General features: G+C 45.5%; 1 protein-coding gene across 3 annotated transcripts; it reads left to right on the top strand.

Moving 5' to 3' along the window:
- The first annotated feature begins 3,810 nt into the window (after positions 1-3,810).
- On the top strand, positions 3,811-20,979 carry LOC310695451 (malignant fibrous histiocytoma-amplified sequence 1 homolog). Of its 3 annotated transcripts, none has more exons than XR_014520083.1 (11): positions 3,811-4,048; positions 5,488-6,367; positions 7,254-7,545; positions 10,107-10,296; positions 11,748-11,938; positions 13,028-13,509; positions 14,084-14,237; positions 15,649-15,808; positions 18,381-18,451; positions 19,542-19,642; positions 20,471-20,979. XR_014520083.1 is itself a non-coding variant. In XM_083479927.1 (11 exons), exons 1-11 carry the CDS (start codon positions 3,970-3,972, stop codon positions 20,486-20,488), a joined length of 2,622 nt encoding a protein of 873 aa, XP_083336053.1. In that variant the 5' UTR covers positions 3,811-3,969; the 3' UTR covers positions 20,489-20,979. The 3 variants fall into 3 exon arrangements, 1 of the variants encoding a protein (XP_083336053.1); XM_083479927.1 differs by having other exon boundaries at positions 14,084-14,241; XR_014520082.1 differs by lacking the exon at positions 14,084-14,237.
- Positions 20,980-22,836: the final 1,857 nt, after the last annotated feature.

Genomic DNA, 22,836 nt, shown 5'->3' with positions numbered 1-22,836 from the left:
CTGCCCCCACCGCCGAGCTTCGGAGCGGTGCTGCGAAGCCGGGCGGGGGGCAGGAACACCTGCCCCAGCCAACCCGCTTCGGAACGCTGCCCCGAAGCAGGGTGGGGGGGAGGGAACACCTGCCCCCACCGCCGAGCTTCGGAGCGGTGCTGCGAAGCCGGGCGGGGGGCAGGAACACCTGCCCCAGCCACCCCGCTTCGGAACGCTGCCCCGAAGCAGGGTGGGGGGGAGGGAACACCTGCCCCCACCGCCGAGCTTCGGAGCGGTGCTGCGAAGCCGGGCGGGGGGGCAGGAACACCTGCCCCAGCCACCCCGCTTCGGAACGCTGCCCCGAAGCAGGGTGGGGGGGCGGGAACACCTGCCCCCACCGCCGAGCTTCGGAGCGGTGCTGCGAAGCCGGGCGGGGGGGCAGGAACACCTGCCCCAGCCACCCCGCTTCGGAACGCTGCCCCGAAGCAGGGTGGGGGGGGGGACACCTTCTGAAGGCGGGCGGGGGGGGCGAAAGTCTTTGTCCCCCCTGCCTGCCTTCCCAGGGGCTTTTAAATCGCCCCAGACAGCGGAGGAGTCCTCCGCTGTCCCGGGGCGATTTTAAAATGCCGCCCGCCAGCATTTTAAGATCGCCCGGACAGCGGAGAAGTCCTCCGCTGTCCCGGGGTTTTTTAAAATGCTGGGGGTGGGAAGAAAAGCCCTTGTCCCCCCCCCCAGCCTTCAGAAGAGGTCCGGGGACAGACTGTCCCCGGACCTGGTCTGAAGGCGGTTTCCCTAGGAACGCATTAATTGATTTTCAATGCATTCCTATGGGAAACCGTGCATCGCAAGACGAAAAAACCGCAAGACGAAGAGAATTGCGGAACGAATTAATTTCGTCTTGCGAGGCACCACTGTATAGATTTGCAATACTATGAAGAATATCCAACGTACAAATAAAAACACAAAAGCAACTTTGAATAAAAACTGACCGATGATGGGCTCTGCCTATAAGCCATTAGATAAGATGGCCACCATAATACCCAGCTACAGTTTTGTTTCTAACCTTTTGCAAAAAGGACTACTTTATGAATTGCGTGTCTGTCTTTATCAGCAAGAAGATAACACAAGGTTTTGTCTGTTAGGCCTGCCATATAGCTTTCGCTGGGGACAAGATCCTCCCCCTCCCTTTTGAAGACCACAAAGATAGCTACATGTATGGGTCTTTGTCTACTTTCACCCCAGATAAGAGGATGTTATTAACTGAAAGTGGAGTTTGACTGGTCTAGAGAGCAACATCACAATCCTAAGAAAGCAGGGCTGGCCTTAAGCAGAGGGAAGCAACTGCCTCAGCTGGCAGATGCTGGGGTGGGGGCCAAAGGTTGCAGGCCCCCAACTGTTCCTCTTGAGCCCCCTCCCAACTATTCCTCTCTGCTACGCCCCACATGGCCTGCCCTGTGCTAGCCTGCTGTCCTCAGGAGCAACAGAGGAGGCTATCCTTTCAATGGTGTTGAAGTAAGATTTGACCACCTCCCCACTTGGCTTCAGAACCTTAAATGAGGGGTGTGCCATTTTGTCCTTTGCCTCAGGCAGCAACATGTCTTGGGCCACCCCTGCAAGAAAGGGTCACACCTGCGAGTGTGAAGGAATATATATATATATATATATATATATATATATTTGTTTTCGTAGATTTTCACGGGTACAGGAATGCAGGTTTTGGTGTCCTCGGGTGTCTTCCCGTGTAAAAGTTGGGGTGTCTAGGCGACGTTTCGACGAGGTCTCACTCGTCATCTTCAGGTTGGTGCTTTCGGCTTCTTGTTACTGGAACAGAGCGGGATCTCAGTGTTTGAGTTCCTATAAATACTGTAGAGGGGTGTGGTGTATTGCCTCAAAAGTTCTGGGCAGAGGGGAAGTTCCCAGGCTAGTGTTCTTTTCTTCTTTTGTTCCTTAATTACTTGAGGGATATCTTGAGTGATTTCTTGAGTGATATTCTGAGTACCACTTAGGTGGGTCATTAGGTCATTGAAACCAATGCTTTAGACAAGTCAGAACACAAACCCAAACTTTGGCTCAGATATGTTGACGACACCTTTGTAATTTGGCCACACGGGAAAGAAAAACTAGATAGCTTCCTCACACATCTCAACAGCCTACACCCCAAAATACAATTCACTATGGAAATAGAAGCCAACAACCAGCTTCCCTTCCTTGACGTCCTAATCTACAAAAAACCTGATGGCTCCCTAGGACACACTATCTACCGGAAAAAAACACACACCAACCGCTACTTACATGCTCAATCACACCACCACCCTGCACAAATAAACTCCGTAGCCAAGACCCTCATCTCCAGAACCAAACGCCTGGCTGACAAAGACCACTTGACAACTGAGTTACAGAATCTCTCAAATGTGTTAATCGCCAATGGATACCAGCAAAACAGGGTTAAGAAGCTAATCCAAAAAGAAACACCCCCCAAAAACCAAGACACGGAAGAAAACAATGGCATGGCCCTCCTTCCTTATATCAAGGGCACTACAGATAAAATTAGCAAAATCCTCCATAAACACAATATCAAAACAGCCTTTTGCACCAACCAAAAAATAGCCAATATCCTCAGAAACCCCAAAGATAAAATCCAGTTGGAAAACCAAGGGGTCTATGAAATACCCTGCAAAGTCTGCCCAGCCACGTACATTGGACAAACAAACAGACGAATAAATGCACGTATCGCAGAACACAAGAATGCCGTCAAAAAAGAAGAAAAATCTTCCTCTCTTTTCCAACACATGAAAGAAACAGGACACGAAATTAATTTTGCAGATTCCAAATTGCTCTTTAACATGGAACATCACCACAAGAGAATAATCATGGAAGCCATCGAGATAGAGAAACACCCTCACAACATGAACAAGCGTGACGACACGTCCCGCCTGCCAGACATCTAGAAATTAGCCCTCCCCACAAAAACCGACACCAGATCCAGAGGCACACAGAACACCACCACCAATCAACCACACCAGACCCAAACCCAGACCCTCTCCACAGATAAATTACAGACACCATCCAGTAACCAAACCATAGTGGCACCTCCGGATGCTGCACCCCCCTGCAATCCCTACACAGATCTGGCTGGCACAGGGCACAAAACCACAGCTCGCCCCTATACACGAAGCCAAGCCAAAGCACAACTAAGTGCAGTACAGCCATCTTCCCAGAAAAACTCTTCACAAATTCAAGAGGTCAAGACACGAAGGCTTTAGCAACTAATCCACACCTAATGACCCACCTAAGTGGTAACCAGAATATCACTCAAGAAATCACTCAAGATATCCCTCAAGTAATTAAGGAACAAAAGAAGAAAAGAACACTAGCCTGGGAACTTCCCCTCTGCCCAGAACTTTTGAGGCAATACACCACACCCCTCTACAGTATTTATAGGAACTCAAACACTGAGATCCCGCTCTGTTCCAGTAACAAGAAGCCGAAAGCACCAGCCTGAAGATGACGAGTGAGACCTCGTCGAAACGTCGCCTAGACACCCCAACTTTTACACGGGAAGACACCCGAGGACACCAAAACCTGCATATATATATATATATATATATATATATATATATGCAGGTTTTGGTGTCTTCGGGTGTCTTCCCGTGTAAGAGTTGGGGTGTCTAGGCGACGTTTCGATGAGGTCTCACTCGTCATCGAGACCTCGTCGAAACGTCGCCTAGACACCCCAACTCTTACACGGGAAGACACCCGAAGACACCAAAACCTGCATTCCTGTACCCGTGAAAATCTACGAAAGCATATATATATATATATATATATATATATCCCATTTCACTGGCAATCATATACTGGGGAAACGGCTGTGGTGATTTTAACTGTGTTGCGCCTTCAATTTTGCCCCACACAAAGTTTCACATCTTGCACAATTAATTGTGGGAAGAAGAAGGAGGTAAAAGCTTTTGAAAGAGAGAATTGAGGAAATGAAAGCAGATGGTTACGTCAGAAGGATATAGCCGTGGCTTGTGGAGCAGGGAGCGGCAGGACAACAACATGGCCCAGCATGGATCTAGTGAGTACCTGCCTTTGATTCCTACTGATTGCTGCTGCTTGGAGTGGAGTAGAAAAACAATGGAAGGGGCAGTGCTGGAGGAGGGCTTGGCCAGGTGCTGGGTGCTGATGCTGGGCCTACCTGCCATTTGTTAGGATGAGAGAGAGAACATGCCATCTTTAAAATAGTAATCCTGTGCCAAGAGACATGTTCAGGTTTTGGCACAGGCTGTGCATAGAATCAGAACTTTCTCAGTCCTTCTCATTGCAACATTGACAGACAGAAGAGGCAAGATGTTTTAAAGCTGACCTTTTCAACTACGGCTGCTTAACTCCTCAGCTACGGGAGCTGCAGCAGTGAAAAGGCCAGAGGAAGCCCCCAACAGCACAGGCTGTTCCTGTCTCTTATGAGTCCCTTTTATTATGCTCTTTGTGTTCAATGCAGTGGATCTTTTTTTCAAATAATGTGTTCAGAAGTAGGCCTGGTTAGAGGAACTGTATTGAAATGAGTATTAGAGGAACTGTATTGAAATGAGAGCTGGTGGTAGGGGCCATACTTATATTTTAAATCCTGCCTCATTTGTTGAGCTCTGTGAGAATGACTTCTGACTGAAAATACAAAAATGCACTGGGTGGTCTTGGACCAGTCAGCTTCTTTGTCTTAACCTACCTCACAGGGTTGTTGTGAGGATACAGTAGGGAGGAAGAAAACCATGCCTGCCACCTTGAGCTCCTTAGAGGAAAGGCAGGATATAAATAAAATAAATACATACAAACAAACAAACATAAAATAAAATAAAAGAGTGGGCTATGTAGGACCTTAAGCATACCACAAGTCCTACCCCATCCTGTCTCCAATTTCTCTTGCATTTACGTGCACATACAGTTACAGCAACCTGGTTATAATTTAACTACCCTCCTATACTCGGAACCAGGCAGCTAAACAGTAGAAAAAGGTTAATTCCAGATGAAGTGATGTACGGTAAAATTCTCTGTATGTTTGTCAGAAATAATTCCCTCTCTAAACAATTAGGTTTTGTTCCTAGTAAAAGGGTTTAGCATTACACGGTTAAGAGCTGGAGCGTTAACATGTGTGTGTGCAGCACGAAATACCGTATTTTTTTGCTCTATAAGACGCACCAGACCACAAGACGCACCTAGTTTTTGGAGGAGGAAAACAAGAAAAAATATATTCTGAATCTCAGAAGCCAGAACAGCAAGAGGGATCACTCCACAGTGAAAGCAGCAATCCCTCTTGCTGTTCTGGCTTCTGGGATAGCTGTGCAGCCTACATTCGCTCCATAAGACTCACACACATTTCCCCTTTTTAGGACGGAAAAAGTGAGTCTTATAGAGCAAAAAATACAGTAATTTCAGCAGTGTCTGGCAAGCTACTCACTTGGAAGCAATGGTCCTTTTTCTTGATGATAAATCCAGTATCTTGTGCCCTCTGTTCATCAGATCAAGGGCAAGAAGACTACCGCAATGAAGTGACACTTTCCAGACTTAGGCTCCGAGTGGTTCCACCTGAGGTCCTGCAAAATAATGGCATAGAAAGCTTGAATTTAGACCGGAACAAGCTGAAACAGCTCCCTGGGATTGCAAAACTTTGCAACCTGAAAAAGCTGGTTTTGTCTAAAAATGATATCATAGACTTTCCAGAGGAAATCAGGAGCTTGGTCCATCTGGAGAAGCTGGAACTCAATCAGAACCAAATCCGTGTTATTCCAGAGGGAGTCTTTTCCTGCCTTCCAAAGTTGAGACATCTTCGACTGAACAACAACCGCTTAGATAGGCTTCCCAAGGACCTGGCAGTCTGTTGCAGCAGCCTCCAGTACCTCAACCTGTCCAACAACTTGTTCCTAGCTATCCCTTTGGTGGTCTTGGAGCTGAAATGTTTGCAAGAGCTCTACCTGTATAACAACAAGCTGCGCCAGCTTCCCATGAAGATGTTCAAGGAGCTGCCTCTGAAGATGTTCAAGGTCAGCGGGAATCCTCTCCGGGAGCCTCCCTATGAGGTCTGTGCAGGAGGCCTCAGGCAGATCATCAGCTACTTCGACCAGCTGCAAAACAGCCGAGCGGAAGAGGACAGGCGAGTCAAGACCATGTTCCTGGGGATGTCCTTAGCAGGGAAGTCCACCATTTGCAAAAGCCTGAAGCAAAGGCAAATAGTTCGAATGTCGGAGGAAGAGCGGACCGTTGGGATTGAGATCAGCGAGTTCCAGATTCAAGGCTTCACTTTTCTCTTCTGGGACTTTGCTGGCCAATTGGAATACTATATGACTCACCACATGTTCATCACCCCACAGGCTCTGGTCATCTTGGTCATTAACTTTCAGCAGTAAGTGTCATCTTCCTTACCTTGCGAAGGGAGGGCAAAGGGGAGCGTGGCTTTTAAGTCCTGTTGGCACCAGCGGGGTCGATTTACATGTGTGCTTCACATTCCTGTTTATAAGTGAATGGGATTTAAACGTGTTGCCTTTGGCTAAATTTGTACTCCTGGGTATGAAGTTAGCTTTTTTTTTGTCAGCCAGAAACTCTATAATTGCAGGAGTTTTATCCCTGCTAGTACTGTATGCCCATCAGAGAGCAGTGAGCTAATGAAGTCTTAAATCTTATGCACACTTGGAAGTAAGCTCCACTGAACACTTTCAAGCAAACTTGCATAGGCTTGCACTGCATGCTAAAGCCTATTGCAGAGGCCTTAGTTAGACATTGAGGTGCACTACTCATCATTGCACCCCATCTAAATTAAAAAAGACAACAACAAAGCATGCTTTCCATTATTCACTGAGTGAAATCTTTTTTGCTTGGCCACCACCAATAAATTAATATTACTTTTATGGAAAATCATTATTACTCTCTTCTTATGGATATTTTCACAAGTGCCACAATTGCAAGCTGGGAAGAATATATTTTTCTCATAGCAGAGGCCACTTCTTAATATCTGTATTAAGCTCCGGTCGCATCCACAACATGTATTTAAAGCATTTATCATTCCCTGAAAGAATACTGGGAGCTGTATGTACCCACAGAGAACTACAATTCCCAGCACGCCTACAGTTCCCGGGACTCTTTGGGGGAAATCGTGTGCTTTAAATGCATATTGTGAATGTGACCTCACTCTCTTTGTGAGCTACCAATATTAGAGAAACAAATTTGTTTACCCAAAGAATGTCAGGGCAGCGGGCTGAGTCTGTGAGTGATCTGGAACTTCCCTTTTTCAGGTATCAGCAGAGCGATGACTCCTTCAAGGAGCTTGTTGGATTTTGGATTAACAACCTCTTTATGCGAGTGCCCAATTCTGTGGTCCTTCCCGTTGGAACTCACATAGATGTTTGTTGTGAGCAGGAGGTTAAAGAAAAGAAAGAGGATATAATGAGCAAGATCCAGGACATGCTGGATGAGAGAAAGAGCACCTTAGCCCATCTCATTGCCAACCTGGAGGACAATGAGGAATCAGAGTTCTTTGTGGACCAGTGGAATAGGCTGAAGGAAATGGAGCAATGCACCCTTACGGTGAGGAAAATGTGGTGTATTTTGAATATTTAGGATGCCCTACATCAGGGGTGAGAAACCTGTGGCCCATCAGATGTTGGACAGAACTCCCTGACCATCAGTTACAATGCCTGTGGCTTGACCTGAGTTAGGAGTCCAACAACATCTGGGAGGCCACAAGTTTCCAGTCCCTGCATTACAGAATATGATGTGATGTAAACTCCCAAGAGTGTGTTGGTTGGGAAAGAAAAATTAAGTAGATAAAAAGAGAATTCCCTGGATGCCAAGATTCAGGTTTGGGACAAGTACCCTTGGGTGAGCAGAGATTTAAAATCACAAAATATGCAGAAAAGTGAAATGTGTAAAAATAGACTGTTGGACCTTTAAAATATGTCCTTGTGAGTTCCAAAACTTCCCATTTCCCCATCATAGGGGGAAAAACATGTTTGGGAAGTTAAAAATAGTTTACTTACAAACTATTCAAAGGTCAGATTCATGTGCTTTTCCATACACCAGTCAGAAAGCACAGGCAGTAACATGGCTCTCTTGTGCGTGGTGCCATCTGGCCCCCAATTTGTCAACTCCTTAGTCAAAAGTAGGATGTGAACAAGCAGCATCTTTGTTGGTGGGGGGGTGTATATAGACATTTTGGAGGCTGGGACATTGAACCTTAAGAACAAAAGAAGTTGCCTAGAGCAGTGTTTCCCAACCGGTGTTCCGCGGCACACTAGTGTGCCGCGAGATGTTGCCTGGTGTGCCGCGAGATGTTGCCTGGAGGGAGGCGGGCGAGTCCAAAAAAGGTTGGGAAACACTGACTTAAGTTTCTCTTTCAAAAAGGAAACGTGGGTTAAAGCGGCGACGCTGCCCCCCACTCACTTTCCTGCTCTGGCTTCCCTAACTGTTTTCCGAGTTGCGTCACTGGATCCAGCCCCCTTTTCCACAGGTGACACGGGGCTGGAGGGAGGGAAAGAGGGCTTTACGTCGCGCACAAAGGCAGCCTCCTAGAAGCGCTCTGGGCCGGCGCCGTTTCGCCGAAGGCGCCGGAGGACCCCCACCCTCAGCTCCTTCAGAAAGGAAGCCCCGCCCCTCGGCTCCCTACGAGGCCAGCCGCTGCACGCACGCGCCGGCTCGTCATCAGCTCCGTCTGTTCTCCTGAACGAGCAGGAGAAGGAGCTCAAGCGGCGCCTCAAGCGGCTCTACCTGGCCGTGGACGAGCAGGAGACGCCGCTGCCGCGCTCCTGAAGCCCGAAGGACAAATTCAGCTACATCGGCCTCTCGCAGAACAACCTGCGCGTCCACTACAAAGGTAGAGGGACGGAGGGAGGGCGAGGCCGAGGCCACTGCCATCCCCAGGCCCCCTCCGCCTCTTCCTCCGAAAGGCAGGCTGAGAAACTCCCAGGGAAGCTCTGAACGTCTCCCCCGAAACCGTCGGGAGGCTTCAGTTGTTGCCTTTTTCCGCCGAGGTCGGTGGACCCCGAGCCTAGGCTTCCTTCCCGCACCCCGCTTTCCGAAGACCGCACACCAGTTGGGCCAGTACATATTCCCCTCCCGTGACTGGAGCGGAATAGCCCTTTCTCTTCTTCCCCAACCCTTGTCGTTGGAGGAGTCCCTCAGTCCCTCGCTTTGCTGCCTCCTCCCCCCCACCCCCAAAGCTTGGAGGTTCCCCGGCAAGGGGGAGGGAAAAAATTGAAAGTTACACTTTCGTGCGTCCCTCCCGGCGTGACGCTGCGCGCTGACGTCACGGGGCTGTAATGGTGGTGTGCCTCGAGATTTTTTTCATCAAACAAGTGTGCCTTTGCCCAAAAAAGGTTGGGAAACACTGGCCTAGAGCAGACTAAAAGTCCATTCATTCCAGGGGTGGGAACCTCTGATCTGGGGGCCAAATATGTCCCACAAGGTCACCCTCAGTGGCCCTTGAGACTAATGCTGCAGGCCATTGAAACCCGCCCTAAGCACACACCCCTTTTGCCAGCCCACACCACTCACTGGCCTTACTTTTACACCTTCCACGAGTGCTTCGGCCCAGCTGGAATGTGTCCTTGAACTTTGATAATGTCTCTCACTTGCCTGAATGCAGGACCGAGAGCAGTGTGTGAGTGAATTACAAGATATCCTGCTGTACAAAGGTAAAATTTATATGAGTTGATCCACCCCGTTTTTCCTCTGGCCGTGCCCAGCGACCTGCTTCCAGTAGTGGCTAGCCTTGTGCCTGTGGGCACCCCCAAGTGGAACCTGAAGTTATTGTTCCCCAGCAGTTGATTCTTTGAGGCATAAATCTTCAGATCTGGGAGGATGCAGCCAACCACCACTGACAGATGACTTCTTTCACTTATGAATAAGATACTTCCTTTCATCTGTTCTGAATCTAATGTCCATCTAGAGATTTAGTTTGATTGTAGGAATCTCAAGTTCTATGACACGAGCAAAGCCCCTGGCCACCAGCATGCATAAACCATGGACTGCCCACCAGAATAACAAGATGCCAATCTGAGTCTTCGGTCGTTTGCATCTATTGCTTGCTTGTAAACTGTTTGGAGTTTTGGTTTGTTTGTTTGTGGCATCTGTATATTTTTTTGCCCCAGGTTTTGGACCTTGTTCCCGTCAATTGCATGGATTACGAGGACATCAAAACACTCGAAGGCACAATTCTGAAGCACGTCAAGAATGAAGCTGTCTTCCCGAATGTCATCCAAGTTCTGCCCCCTATCTACAAGCAAGTAGAAGCTGCAATTGTGAATATTGTGCAAAAAAATGAAGAGTTGGCAGAGCATGGCAAGTAACTGTTATGAATGGGCATTTTGCGCCTCCCCTCTCTTCCCCCTCTTAAATGCAAGATCCTAGCCCTTGAATAGGTGAAGTCATGATGCAGAACAGGGTCCTTCTGAACATTTGGGAAGAGATGTTGCTTGGGGTAGTAGATCTGCTTTCGTTGCATGTGGAAGGTTCCCAGTTCATTCCCCAGCATCTCTTGGGAAAGACTCCCTTGCCTTGAAACCCTGGAGATCATCAGCATAGATGAAAACTGAGCAAGATGCACCAATAGTCAGACTCAGTAGATGGCAGTTTTCTATGTACAGAGTGTATTTCGCTGAAATACACAGCCACCATCACAGCCTCCTCCTAAACACTTGCAATAAGGGTGATGGCCTCTAGATTGCTTGGGGGAGAACCAAAGTCTCTGAGGCAGTCTCTCAGACAGCTGCCCCTCAGGACAATAGCAGGAGGCTGATACCGGCTTCTCTTCTGTGGTCAATTTGCTTATTTTTATAGTCCACCCAGCCTGAAAAGTTGGGCAGGCCCCTGTTTTAAACATAATAAAAATCCAGTAAAAGCATAAAAATCCAATTAAAGCATAATAACATTTGAACCAAGCATAAAGCATATAAAACAAAACAAAATGATCGCTGGTTGATGGCCCTGATCCCCTTCTCCAGCAAGACCACAGAGAAAACTCCCCAAACATTCATATTTAAAACTATGGGAACATTTTCACATTCCCAGATCTACAATGAATTCCAAAATAGTTGTTAACCACTTGGAGGAGCCAGCTTAAGTAAGGATGTGATTCTTCATTAGCACTGACCTCTTTAGTATTTACTGTCCTCCTCTAGTTTTGCTCCAACATCAGAACTACAGCATTTCAATCACTTATAGACAGGGATGGGGAAGACTTTCAGATCACATCTAGAGGCGAACCTTACCTACCGTATTTTTTGCTCTATAAGACTCACTTTTTCCCTCCTAAAAAGTAAGGGGAAAGGGAAATGTGTGTTCGTCTTATGGAGCGAATGCAGGCTGCGCAGCTATCCCAGAAGCCAGAACAGCAAGAGGGATTGCTGCTTTCACTGCGCAGCAACCCCCCTTGCTGTTCTGGCTTCTGAGATTCAGAATATTTGTTTTCTTGTTTTCCTCCTCCAAAAAGTAGGTGCATCTTGTGGTCTGGTGCGTCTTATAGAGCGAAAAATACGGTAATTCACACTTTGTGAAACAATACACAAACTGAAAGACAGTTCTTCAAAATTTATAAATAAATAGCCAAGTCATGTGGAAACGTGGATAAATGGGTTTAGGGGTGGAAATATGAGAAATGGAGATAATCCTAATTTGACAAATCCATCCATCCCATTCTACGGACAGGCTTATCCCAAACCTGCTTACTCAAAGTATTTCGTTCTGTGGATCCCTTGCAGTCACTAGAAACAAGTCTTCTAATGGTCCTTTAGGTATGATGGATCTGAGTTTATTACACAGAGAGCTTTCCTGTCAGTATCACCTGACCCACCTTGATGTAGAACTTCTGCGGGATATCCTGAGATACCTCCACCGCATTGGGCTAATCGTGTGGTACGAAGAGGTCAAGCAGCTGGAGAGCACGGTGTTTCTATGCCCGGACATTCTCATAACCATCTTCAAAGTGAGTGCCAGGTGTCCTTGGCTGCTTCTACACCAGATCTCTTTATGCTGTAGAAACGTTGGTTCTCTGAAGTTAGCTAGAAGGGGAATGAAAATGGAGGTGCCACACAAGCGTGTAGCATTTATTTATTTACCATGTCACAGCAGAAAGTTTTCTAGGAGATCAACAGACAACATCCTTTAGAGTGCCAAGGCTCAGCCTGAGGTTGCCAACTGCTTTACAGACGGATGTTCTGTGCCTTTTATTTATACATTACTATAAAATCTAGTAGGTAGGAATTGGCTAGATGGGTCCAGGGAGTGGTTAATGCCTCATTACAGGAGGGAGTTATGCCCACCATCTTGTTGTCCCCACTAACCACGTCAAGTTTGAACCTGATCGAGGAAATCAGTATAATGCATCTTCACCACGCCTGATCCCTTGCATTCCAAAGGCAGGCACATCCTTCAGATCAGCATGTTCACACTGCAAGCTGTAGAGGCGAATGCAAGACTTTTATGACCTTCTGGGTTGTGTTCTAGCACAAAATGGGGATTTCAGGTAATTACTGTCTAAATGAGACCACTTGCTCCAAAAGGGTTTATTTTGGAAAGATAGCAAAGGATGGACTATAGGGACAGTCTGTGCCCCCCATGCCCCCCCTTGCCATCTTTGAAACACTGCATCAGCGTCGGCATTGCATCTCACAATAGGATTGCAGATAATACAGCGGGATGGACTAGCCAGGCATGTGTGTTGATTCACCTGTGCGTATCAGTTACTGAGAGAGACCAGTTCTGAATTCCCGCCTGCCAACCACATCTTTGCTGGAAGCCATTTTCTTTCACTGACTCCTAATAGCTGCAGCATATGCTAAGAGGGTTAGGCAGGCTTCCCCAACTTGGTGCTTTCAAATATTTTTAACTACAACTCCCATCATCGCTGTCTACTTATCATGCTGGCTTGGGCTGATGGGAGTTGTGGTCCAAAACATCTGAAGAATGTATTTGCTACCCCTGATCTAGGGAAAGTGTGAGCCTTACCTGTCGTGTATTTAAGACTTAATTTTTCTATGCCTGTTTTTTTTTTTTAATGTTTCTGTTCTTCCAGACTCTTGTCCGGTATGGCCTGACGCAGCAGCTGGAGAGCATTGCTGTGGACATCTTGATAGCAGAACATGCCACCATTCGAGACCGGGCCAACTGGGTGTGGGCATTCAAGTCAAAGGCCATGTTGTGCCAGAAGGCCATGAGAGCTTTGCTCAAACACCAGCTCTACCTGGACGGCATGAGAGACGTCTTTGAGGAAATGGTGGGCAGCAGATCTCAGAAGGGGAAGCTCTTTAGCCTGCTGGAGCACTTTGAGATCTGTCTGGAGGTCAGAAATACAGAGGGGCTCAATCCAAGAGCCCGAGTGTTTGTGCCTGGATTGCCATGGGAAGCCGCACAAGGCCATGAGGAAACTCACTACTTATTTCCCACTTATCTCAACCAGAGTGAGGAGGTTTCCAAAATGTGGGGAGGAGACCACAAAGAAGACCTTCATATCCGTGTCTACTTTTCCCCAGAGATCCCAGAGGGCTTCTTCAAAAGGTAGGAAAAAAGGTGCCAGAAATTACCAAGAACACCTCCCTCTTAGAATGGCAATTGTGCTCACCTGAGAGGGGCTGGAACTGAGCTCTGGTGAGTTCCAGCTGAAAAGAAAACTCTGGTTAAACAGACTGCTGATTGCATAGAGGCCATATGACGTGATGGCCCAGCTTGTGACCAATTTCTGCTGTTTGCAGTCTCCTTTGAATTTGGGCCGCAGTCATGAAAATTTGCTGATTTGCATAACCTGGGGCAGCCACAAACATACATTTCCCACAGAAATTATCAAGCAAAAATTGCACTACAGCAAAATTTTGGTATTTTGTGTGTCTTTTGATCAGTTTGTATTTTTTAAGTAAAGTTTAATTTAAAAAGTTACATTTAGTTAAGTTTTAGTTTCTTTTGTTTGTTTGATAAATTAAACCAATATCATTTACAACCAAGAATGAGTATCTATCTATCTATCTATCTATCTATCTATCTATTCATATATTCCCTGGCTGCACACCCAAGGAAATACCTTGTGCACATGCATGATGGGATCTGAAGGCATTGGCTGTTGTTTCTCTCTTTCCAGGCTCATGGTTAAAGCTTGCTCTTTCTTCTCAACCCACTGGGTTGCAAAAGCGATATGCCTGCTCATCTGCAGTGGCAAACCTTTACTGATCAAAGCGAACAACCAGAAAGGATATAGCTACATTGAACTCAGGTGCAGAAAACCAGCTGAGAGGGCAGGTACCACAGAAGGACAAACTTTGACTCACTTTGTTGGATGTTAGAAATGATCTCCTTCCTTTGTCTTTCACCTGAAAAGCCAGCATTATCATACATCAAGCACAAAGCTTTTATGAGAAATTGGAGCAGATAGGATCATGCTTGGTTTAGGGCGTTAATCTGAAGCTTGATTTGATGTGCCAACACAGACCCGATGGTGGCAGCACCAAACTCAGCCACAAACAGCAGAAAACTTTTGCGTAGGTTAAATTTGGCAGTTTCAGATGCATGTAGTGTTATCCTGAGTTGTAGGTAGATTTATACATGATTGGGGGAGGGATTTGTAAACAATGAGGTCAGGGGGGAAGGGAAATGTGGAAAAGCACAGATGAAGCTAAAAACCTTACTAACAGTGGCAGCAGTTGATAACATAAACATCCTAACATTGGTGAGTTGACATGTAGTGTGATTAAAAATTGCGCCAATTCAACCCCACAAGTGATAATAATGAACTTTTAAATGTAATTCAGTGGAAAGCTTCATGAACCACGTGCCCTGAAATTTGGGGTCCCCTCCAAACCAGTGCCAAACTTTTGCACCATTTTGCACCACAAACTCTGCATTTTGCACCAGTGTGGAGTGAATCAGACAATGTTGGATGTTAACTGGGAACCATGGTTTGCTGTATCAATTCTTCAGTTTGGAGAGTGGTACAAAACGTGGGGTATTTTTAGTGCAAAACAAGTGCAAAACTTTGGGACTTGTTTGGTTTCAGTTCTATTCACTTGTGGATTAAATAAGCATAATGGGTTATTTGATGATGTGTTGATTAGCTGAGGGAAGACCCACACCATACATTTAAAGTACACCCAACACACCTTTTAAAGCACATAACTTTCTCCAGAGAATCCTGGGAACGGTAGTTTGCAAAGGATACTGGGAATTGTGGGGAGAAACTAGAGTCCCCAGGATTCTTTGGGGAAACCACGTGGTTTAAATGTGGGTTGAATGCACTTTATATGTGTGCTGTGGCTCTGCCCTTGCTGATGCCAGGATGCTTGTGTTAACCACATTTTTGGTGAACAGTCACTGTTAATAAGGAATTATGCCTGCAGTTTTCTGCATTTCTTCCCTTCTGATCTCACTGTTTACAGTTTCCTCCCCAATGATGTACAAATACGCCTGCAAGTTGGGGTAACATTTAGTGCATCTGATGAAGTGGACTGTAGTCTATGAAAGCTCGATTTGCTGCCTTTAGGGTACTACAGGAGGCTTTGTTGTTTTCTGTAATTTATTTATTTATTGCTGATAAATTGTTTTGCCGGCAACTTCTGTTGGCTAAAAAGATGCATCTGTCGACATTTCCCTTTAGCCAACTATCTAGACAGAAAATCCCACTTAGTTCCGTTTCTCTGTTGTCTTTCAAAGGATTCCAGTTGGTGTGGGACTTTGTGATGACAATAATCTCCATCAGCAATAAACTCTTGGAGGAGTGGCCTGGTCTCCATCTTTGTGTGAAGACACCTTGTCGGACAGCTGGCTGCCCTGCAGAATTTGTCTGGCCAGATGTGGATGACAAAAGCACAGTGTAAGTATCTCACCCCTCTGCTCCCCTGCCCTGAGAGCATGAAGTTTCCTAACTTTTCAGCAGTAAAAACAGCAAATTCCATCTTCAGTGATGAAGGCTTCTGGAGAATTTGAAATCTTGCACACTGTTTAGCGACATTTTGGTTAGCCTAATAAAGGTAATGCCTGAATATGGATTTTGATTTTTTTCTTATAGGCCGACACAGGTACCTTTTGTTATTTGCATAATGTTTAAGTTACAACTACAGTAGCTTTGGCCATACCCTGAGAACACATAGTGTATTTCAAACAAAGCCCTGATGTTGGCCCAGAGGCAAAGTGCTCTGAATTCAAAGCAACTAGGAGGATGGCTCTGTACCCATCAAAGTCAATTTAAAAACTTTCATATATTTCCAATGGGCCATTTTGTGCTCCAATGCTCCACCATATTCCACTAGTGATACCAAGAAACAAATTAACTGTCCATCTTTCTTATCACCTCTTATTTGATGTGTGATGTGTTGTGTTTTGATTTTTTCTTTTCCTTTAGGCTTCACATTCTTCTAGCTAGACCTCAGGGGGCTAATTTGCACAATATATAAATCAGACAAGTTATCTATCAAGCTTTTCTTTCTCCCACAAAGAGACCATAGGCAACACATAACAAGTTAAGTTCTCTCATTTCAAATACTTCTTTATGTTCACAACAACCCTGTGAGATAGGCCAGGCAAGTTCTTTTTTACTGTTGTTCTTTCAGTTCGCATGCCTCTTTTCCACATAAGTATGTCTAAATCCATTCATACCACACAAGAGCAAAGGGGGGGGGGAAGGAAGAACACATAATTACAACAGTCTTAATACCAATTCATTTCAAAACATGTCAAGCTAAATAAACATAAAAATATTGCTATAATATTTTAAATTCATGATAAAATAGGCAATATTGACTATTAAAAAAAAGTCATCAATAGATGATGCTTAAAATATCTAAGGCAGGGGTCAGCAAACTTTTTCAGCAGGGGGCCGGTCCACTGTCCCTCCAACCTTGTGGGGGGACGGACTATATTTTGAAAAAAAAAACAATGAACGAATTCCTATGCCCCACAAATAACCCAGAGATGCATTTTCAATAAAAGCACACATTCTACTCATGTAAAAACACTCTGATTCCCGGACCATCCATGAGCCAGATTTAGAAGGCAATTGGGCCAGATACAGCCCCTGGGCCTTAGTTTGCCTACCCATGATCTAAGGCATATGTAAAATATAAATATTTATGTTTGAAAATATTTAAACCAGATAGGCTAAAACTCTCAGGTGCTGTCAGGTTTTTATGAATAGTGTAACCAGCAGCAAGTTTCTCAAAGCTGTCAAGTTCCAGAAATAGCAGCCAGCCTCCTTTGAGCCAGCCACAAACATTCTCACATAGGCCACTCTCTCCTTCCCCTATTCTGATGTTCCCCTATTCTGATGTTCAACAGAGATGGGGGAAGTGCGGCATTGATGTTCCTCCTTCTTTCTGCTCTGGGTGTCCACACCCAAACAAACGTTCATGCAGCCTTCATGCACAAAGCAGCATAGGTCAGTTTGCCCAGAACACCCCATCACACATGGATGGTGAGGCAGCTTTCCAAAGCTTCTCCTGCCTCTGGGCCTAGAGCCCAGCATCCCAAGATCCACAGATAAGCAGAACAGCAAAGCAAACCAATTAGCACACAGTCGTACCTTGGTTCTCAAATGCCCTGGAACTCGTACGTTTTGAAAACCAGAAGTGAGTGTTCCGGGTTTCTGAACGTTCTTTTGGAAGCCGAACATCCGACGGTGCTTCCACGGCTTCCGATTGGCTGCAGGAGCTTCCTGCAGCCAATCAGAAGCTGTGCTTTGGAAGTCGGAACATTTCGGAAGTTGAACAGAATGGATTCCGTTCGACTTCCGAGGTACGACTGTACATCAAAGGAAGGGAGTACAAATATATATGAGCTCATTTTTGCAACAACCACCAATTAGTCTGGGGTTACCTTGACTACCAAGATGGTATTTGCAAGCCTTTTGGAACATTTCTACTTTAGTTCAACACAAATGGGCAGATTTCGCCAGTCAGACCAATCATTGTGTTCTCCCCCCCCCCCCAAGAGCTTAACAGTGGTTTGGTGAGATTTGAATAGGCTTTTGTATGTCCAGCATTCTAGGATTGTTTTACTCAGAATCGGCACATTTGAATTAATGTACCTAAGTTATGTGCATAAATTTCAGGGGGTGTACTCTTGAGTATGGTCAATGTGGGAATACAACCCCTAGTCCAGCATTTATCTGATCTGGAGGGTTATAGATACCACGTCCCTGCCTTAGGCTGTGTACAAGCTATACCCCTAAAGCCCATTCTTTCACCAAAGGAATTCTGGGCACTGGCAATTCCCAGCAGCCCTTAACAAACCAGAATTATTTTCGGGGGGGGGGGATGCACTTCAAATGTGCTGTAGTGTGTACACAGCCTTTGTGTCGCCATCCTTCAAGCTGAAAAGTTACCAAAAATTAATATTTTGATTGCAAAATCTGTTTACTGTTGCCTTGGTACTCCTTCCCTTCTCCAAAGGACCAAAGAAGAAATCAGAACATGTGGAACTTGTGCCTTTCGATTTGAAACTGAGCTGCTGTTACCAAAAGGTGAGACCGGAGATTTCATTCAGCTGTAGACACATTTAAACTTGGCTGGTGTGGGGCAGGAGCTGAGGAGAGACTGTCAAGTACAGTCGTACCTCAGTTGTTGAACACCTTGCGACTCAAACGTTTTGGTTCCTGAATGCCGCAAACCTGGAAGTAAGTGTTCCGGTTTGCAAACTTTTTTTGGAAGCTGAACATCCAATGCTGCTTCTGTAGTTTCTGATTGAGTGCAGGAAACTGCTGCAGCCAATTGGAAGCCGCACCTTGGGTTTTAAAAGTCAAACGGACTTCCGGAACGGATTCTGTTCAAGAACCAAGGTATGATTGTATTGCCCTCTAAAGTGCACCTGTTGCTTCTTCTGTTTTGTTTTGTGAATGTGTTGGAGGGTGATATAGACAACAACTAATAGTTAAGTGATTGATTTCAGTGGGTTTAACACATTTACGTCTTCACTGGATTGTGGCCAAAACAGGAGCTACTGTAATTGCTGGTATTATAGTATCTTGCTAGTAGGGGTGTTTTGAATCAGAAGATCTTGCCAAAGTACAGCAAGGAGGTGATTGGTGGGAGCTTTCCATCTCTTGACTCATGTCCATAGCCCAGTGCATAGGAGCCAACTCCTAGGCACTGCGGTCCCTTCGGGACCCCCCCCCATAAAATATTTGAGGGGACTGCCCCTCTCCCAAGTTGATGGGCATGGTGTGTGTGTGCGTGTGCGCGCACACACAGTGTCATGTGATCGATTATTTGGGTAGGGGTTTACCTGGTCCCCCTCCCCAATATTTTATTCAAGTTGGCACCGCTGGCCTAGTGTGTCCTTGCTCCCCTCCCCTCAGGCCTTCATAATTTCCATTACGGCTATCATTTTAGCATACTGCCCAGAGTTTGTGCTTTGGCTGCCTCCTCTACTTTCTCAAAGCATCATAAAACACAGTGCTTTTTTAGTTAAAAAGATTATCAGTGACTACCACAAAAAAACCCACTGGAAATATGAAATAGTAATGCAAAACTAAGAGTATGAAGGGGGGGAAATATGCACCCAGTCAGTAGTCGCATTTACTAGCTGGATAACTAACCATGTTATTGTTTCAGTCCCAAGTGAACGGAGCATTGCCCAGGCCCCTGCACAGTATTATGTCACCAGCTATGGCAACGCCACCTTTGGATCCAGCACTGTCCATGTGGAAAGTCAGGTATGCATGTATGTGTGGGCTGCTGTTTACTGTGCTTTGTTCTTGGGGATTTATACTTTTGTCTAGGCGGTCTTGATGAGTCCTGTTGGAGTGTCCCATATAGCTTTAAAAGGTGTATTATTATCTTCATCACTTTCTCCCCAAAAGTGCTGGAGTGTTTCCCCAAAATTTCCTATGCCAATTAGGGAAATTCAGACTGCAATTCCCTAGAGCAGGGTAACCAATACAGTGCCCTCCAGAGAGGTCTGGATGCCAACTCCCACCAGCACCAGGCAGCATGGCCACTTACCAGAGATTATGGGAGCTGTAGTCCAACACAGCTGGAGGGCACCATGTTGGTTACTCCTCCTAGAGAGTGATCAAATATAGCATGTTTGACTTATTATTAGCACAGCTTAAAAAAAAACCCCTGCAAAGCTCACCCAATATTTATTTGCAATTTGCAATAATGAAAGAGAAATCTTGACAGTACTAATGTGGAGAGAAAATCCCTCTAAGGACTCTAGTGCTATGGTTGGAGATTACCCCTCTGCTTGCTCTACACTCAAAGGCAGACCCCTGTTCTACTCACAGAAGTACAATTCCCTAGTAAAACGGATTGATTGGGAAACTGCAAGCTCTTGGAGAGGGATAGGGGTTGCCTAACAACCCCTCAGCACCCATGACTGGTTTAAAGAGGTACCACAGTGCTTTAAATGCATGGTGTGAAGGGACCCAGAGTGTCCTTGCATAAAATATTATTTATTCTGACACGTTTTAAATTAAGTTGTCTTCTTTTAACAAAATGGCCACTTCTGTAACTTTATCCCATTACCTGTTTTGTTGCAGAATATCCTGGACAAATGACAAGAGCCATGCAAGAAAAACTGCCAGCAACATTTGCAGAGATTTTCAGAGACACATTTGGTCCATGTGGCACCTTAGAAACGCTTCATTCTAAACTGACTGTTTGACCACCATAGGTTGAAAATGCAACGCAAATTCCATGGTAGAATGCCAATTTATTTACAGATATATGTGAACAGAAGTACAAGTATGCAATCTAATAAACTTCTACCATAAGTTACAGAACAATTTGCAGGGATTCTTCAGCTTGATTCATCATTCACTTTAAGTCGATTATATGCAATTAAAAAAAATCATTTTATTTGTTTCATAACATTTATACACCACGTGTTTGTAAAAAACACCTCAGAGTTAAATTTAAAAATCCACTGCAGCTTTCTAAGCATCTAGGTAAGTTTGTCTACACAACAATGTTTTTAGCAAGTGCCACAAGGAATACAGTGCTTGGTATCAACAGGCAGGGAGAACCCAAAGTGCTCATAGAGACCCCCCACAAAAAAATATTAACACTAGGGAATGCAATTATAGTAACAATAGAACTTTCAGATACACTATTACTGTAACAGGAAAGTTAAGGCGTGTCAGAAGCACATTAGCTGGAGTGTTTGAGCTGCCCATTCTCAAGGGATCTGGACAGGTAGCAAGACAAAAAGTACACTCTATTCAATACCTGCATCTTATGTAGTTTCACAAGAGTTAATGGAGTAATGGTGGTGCCTCTTTGCTCGAGAAATAAGTCCTCTGATTCAGCACTGCGTACAGTACATTTGAAATGTTATTCTGATTACTTTATTATGCTGTCTCTTACTATGCCCTGCAAAATGTCTTCTTAATGATGTACACTTTCCTGGGATCTTTTGATAAAGGGCAATATATAAATAATAAAAATAATAAATAAATAACAATGTCATATAAAAAGGGGCCAGAAACAAACTCTCCTACACCTCCCCTATAAAAAAACAACCATAAACACATATTGAATTTTCAAGCTTTTAGATTTTTGTTTTGTGGGGAATTTTGTTGTACAGAGAAAATAGTGTTATAACTGGGAGGTGGCAGAGGCTTCATTCCAGATCTTATTAGTATCCTCCCTCCCTTCATTCACTGTAGGCAACCAAGTGCTCTGCTTATGGCTGGCTCCGCTCTTAGTTTTGTCACTTCAAGGGCTGTGAATTTTACGAGCGGTTTTATTCAACTTCTGCCTGCAGCCCACTTCCAAAATTGAGAAGCCCTCTACAGTCCCTTTAATTTCACTTGTCCACATAAGTGGCCAGTGATAGGATCCTGCTTGCTAGTTGTGGGTAATGTTCAACACGGATTCTGTAAGTGCAGGGGCGTCTTACCCAGAGGCGCTAGGGGGCAGGGCACCCAGGTGCTGGGCTCTCAGGGGTGCCAAGGCGAGAGTCTGGGGCCTGAGAGTTGAGTCCGAGGAAGATGGGCTCTGCATCGCAAGTTCGGGGGTGACCGAGCCAGTGAGATGCTGAGGCGGCCGGCCAGCTCCACCCTCCTGTGTACCTCTGGCTGGTGATGAGACTGCCCCCCCCCTTAGCCTGAAGAGATCCTCTCTGGGCTCTGGGGTGGGTCTTCTGAGGGAAGTGTGCTCCGACCCTTTTTCCTGGGGAAAAAGCTCTGCTGATGGCCTATTATCAAAAGGGCTTTTTGTGCACACACTATGGTCAGACTGAATGTTAACGGATGACGTCTTGAGACCATCTACCAACAAGGCGGCCTGACTACAAAATTTTGGCCAGAGCAAAAGGCTAAATTTATATTTTCCACTCCTTGAGCATCTTAAGACACATCCATGCAAGAGCTCTCTAACTCCTAAAGCAGGAGGCACAGGAGTTGTTAACCCCAAAACTGCAGAGATATTTAAATAAGATTCCCTTCATAAGAACATTAGGGTAAAGTCACTACATGACTCCCAAATCATATCAAAAGGGAAGAGCAGGTCTTGATTTCGCCCATCAAGAACTGCTGCTACACACTTCCTCTAAACTGGAAGTGAGCGAAGAGTCTGTGGGACATCCTTCTCCAGATAAAAACAACTGTGTGGAAGCCCCCCTGGGAGCTATTCAAATGAAGGCAGTTTAAACTAAGATAGCAAGGTAAGTTTTCTGTCATCAGCAAGACCTGCCTTGGCTCCCAAGCCCCTCATAGAAGAGTTACACTGCCAGAGCTGAGAACACCAGTTCAAACCAATGCACATTTGTTGCACAGCTATGTCTTACACAGCTGCCCATGACTAGGCTTGCAACCCTCACAATCTTAACTATTTGAGATAAAACTGCCCAGCTGAAGACACACCCACTTCCTTTGTGGACCCAAACGTAACTGGATGGAGGAGC

Source organism: Podarcis liolepis, assembly GCF_965112155.1.
Source record: "Podarcis liolepis genome assembly, chromosome: 1".
Taxonomy (NCBI): Eukaryota; Metazoa; Chordata; class Lepidosauria; order Squamata; family Lacertidae; genus Podarcis; species Podarcis liolepis.
The sequence above is the reverse complement of the archived record's forward strand: the minus strand, read 5'-3'. Positions and strand labels throughout refer to the sequence as shown.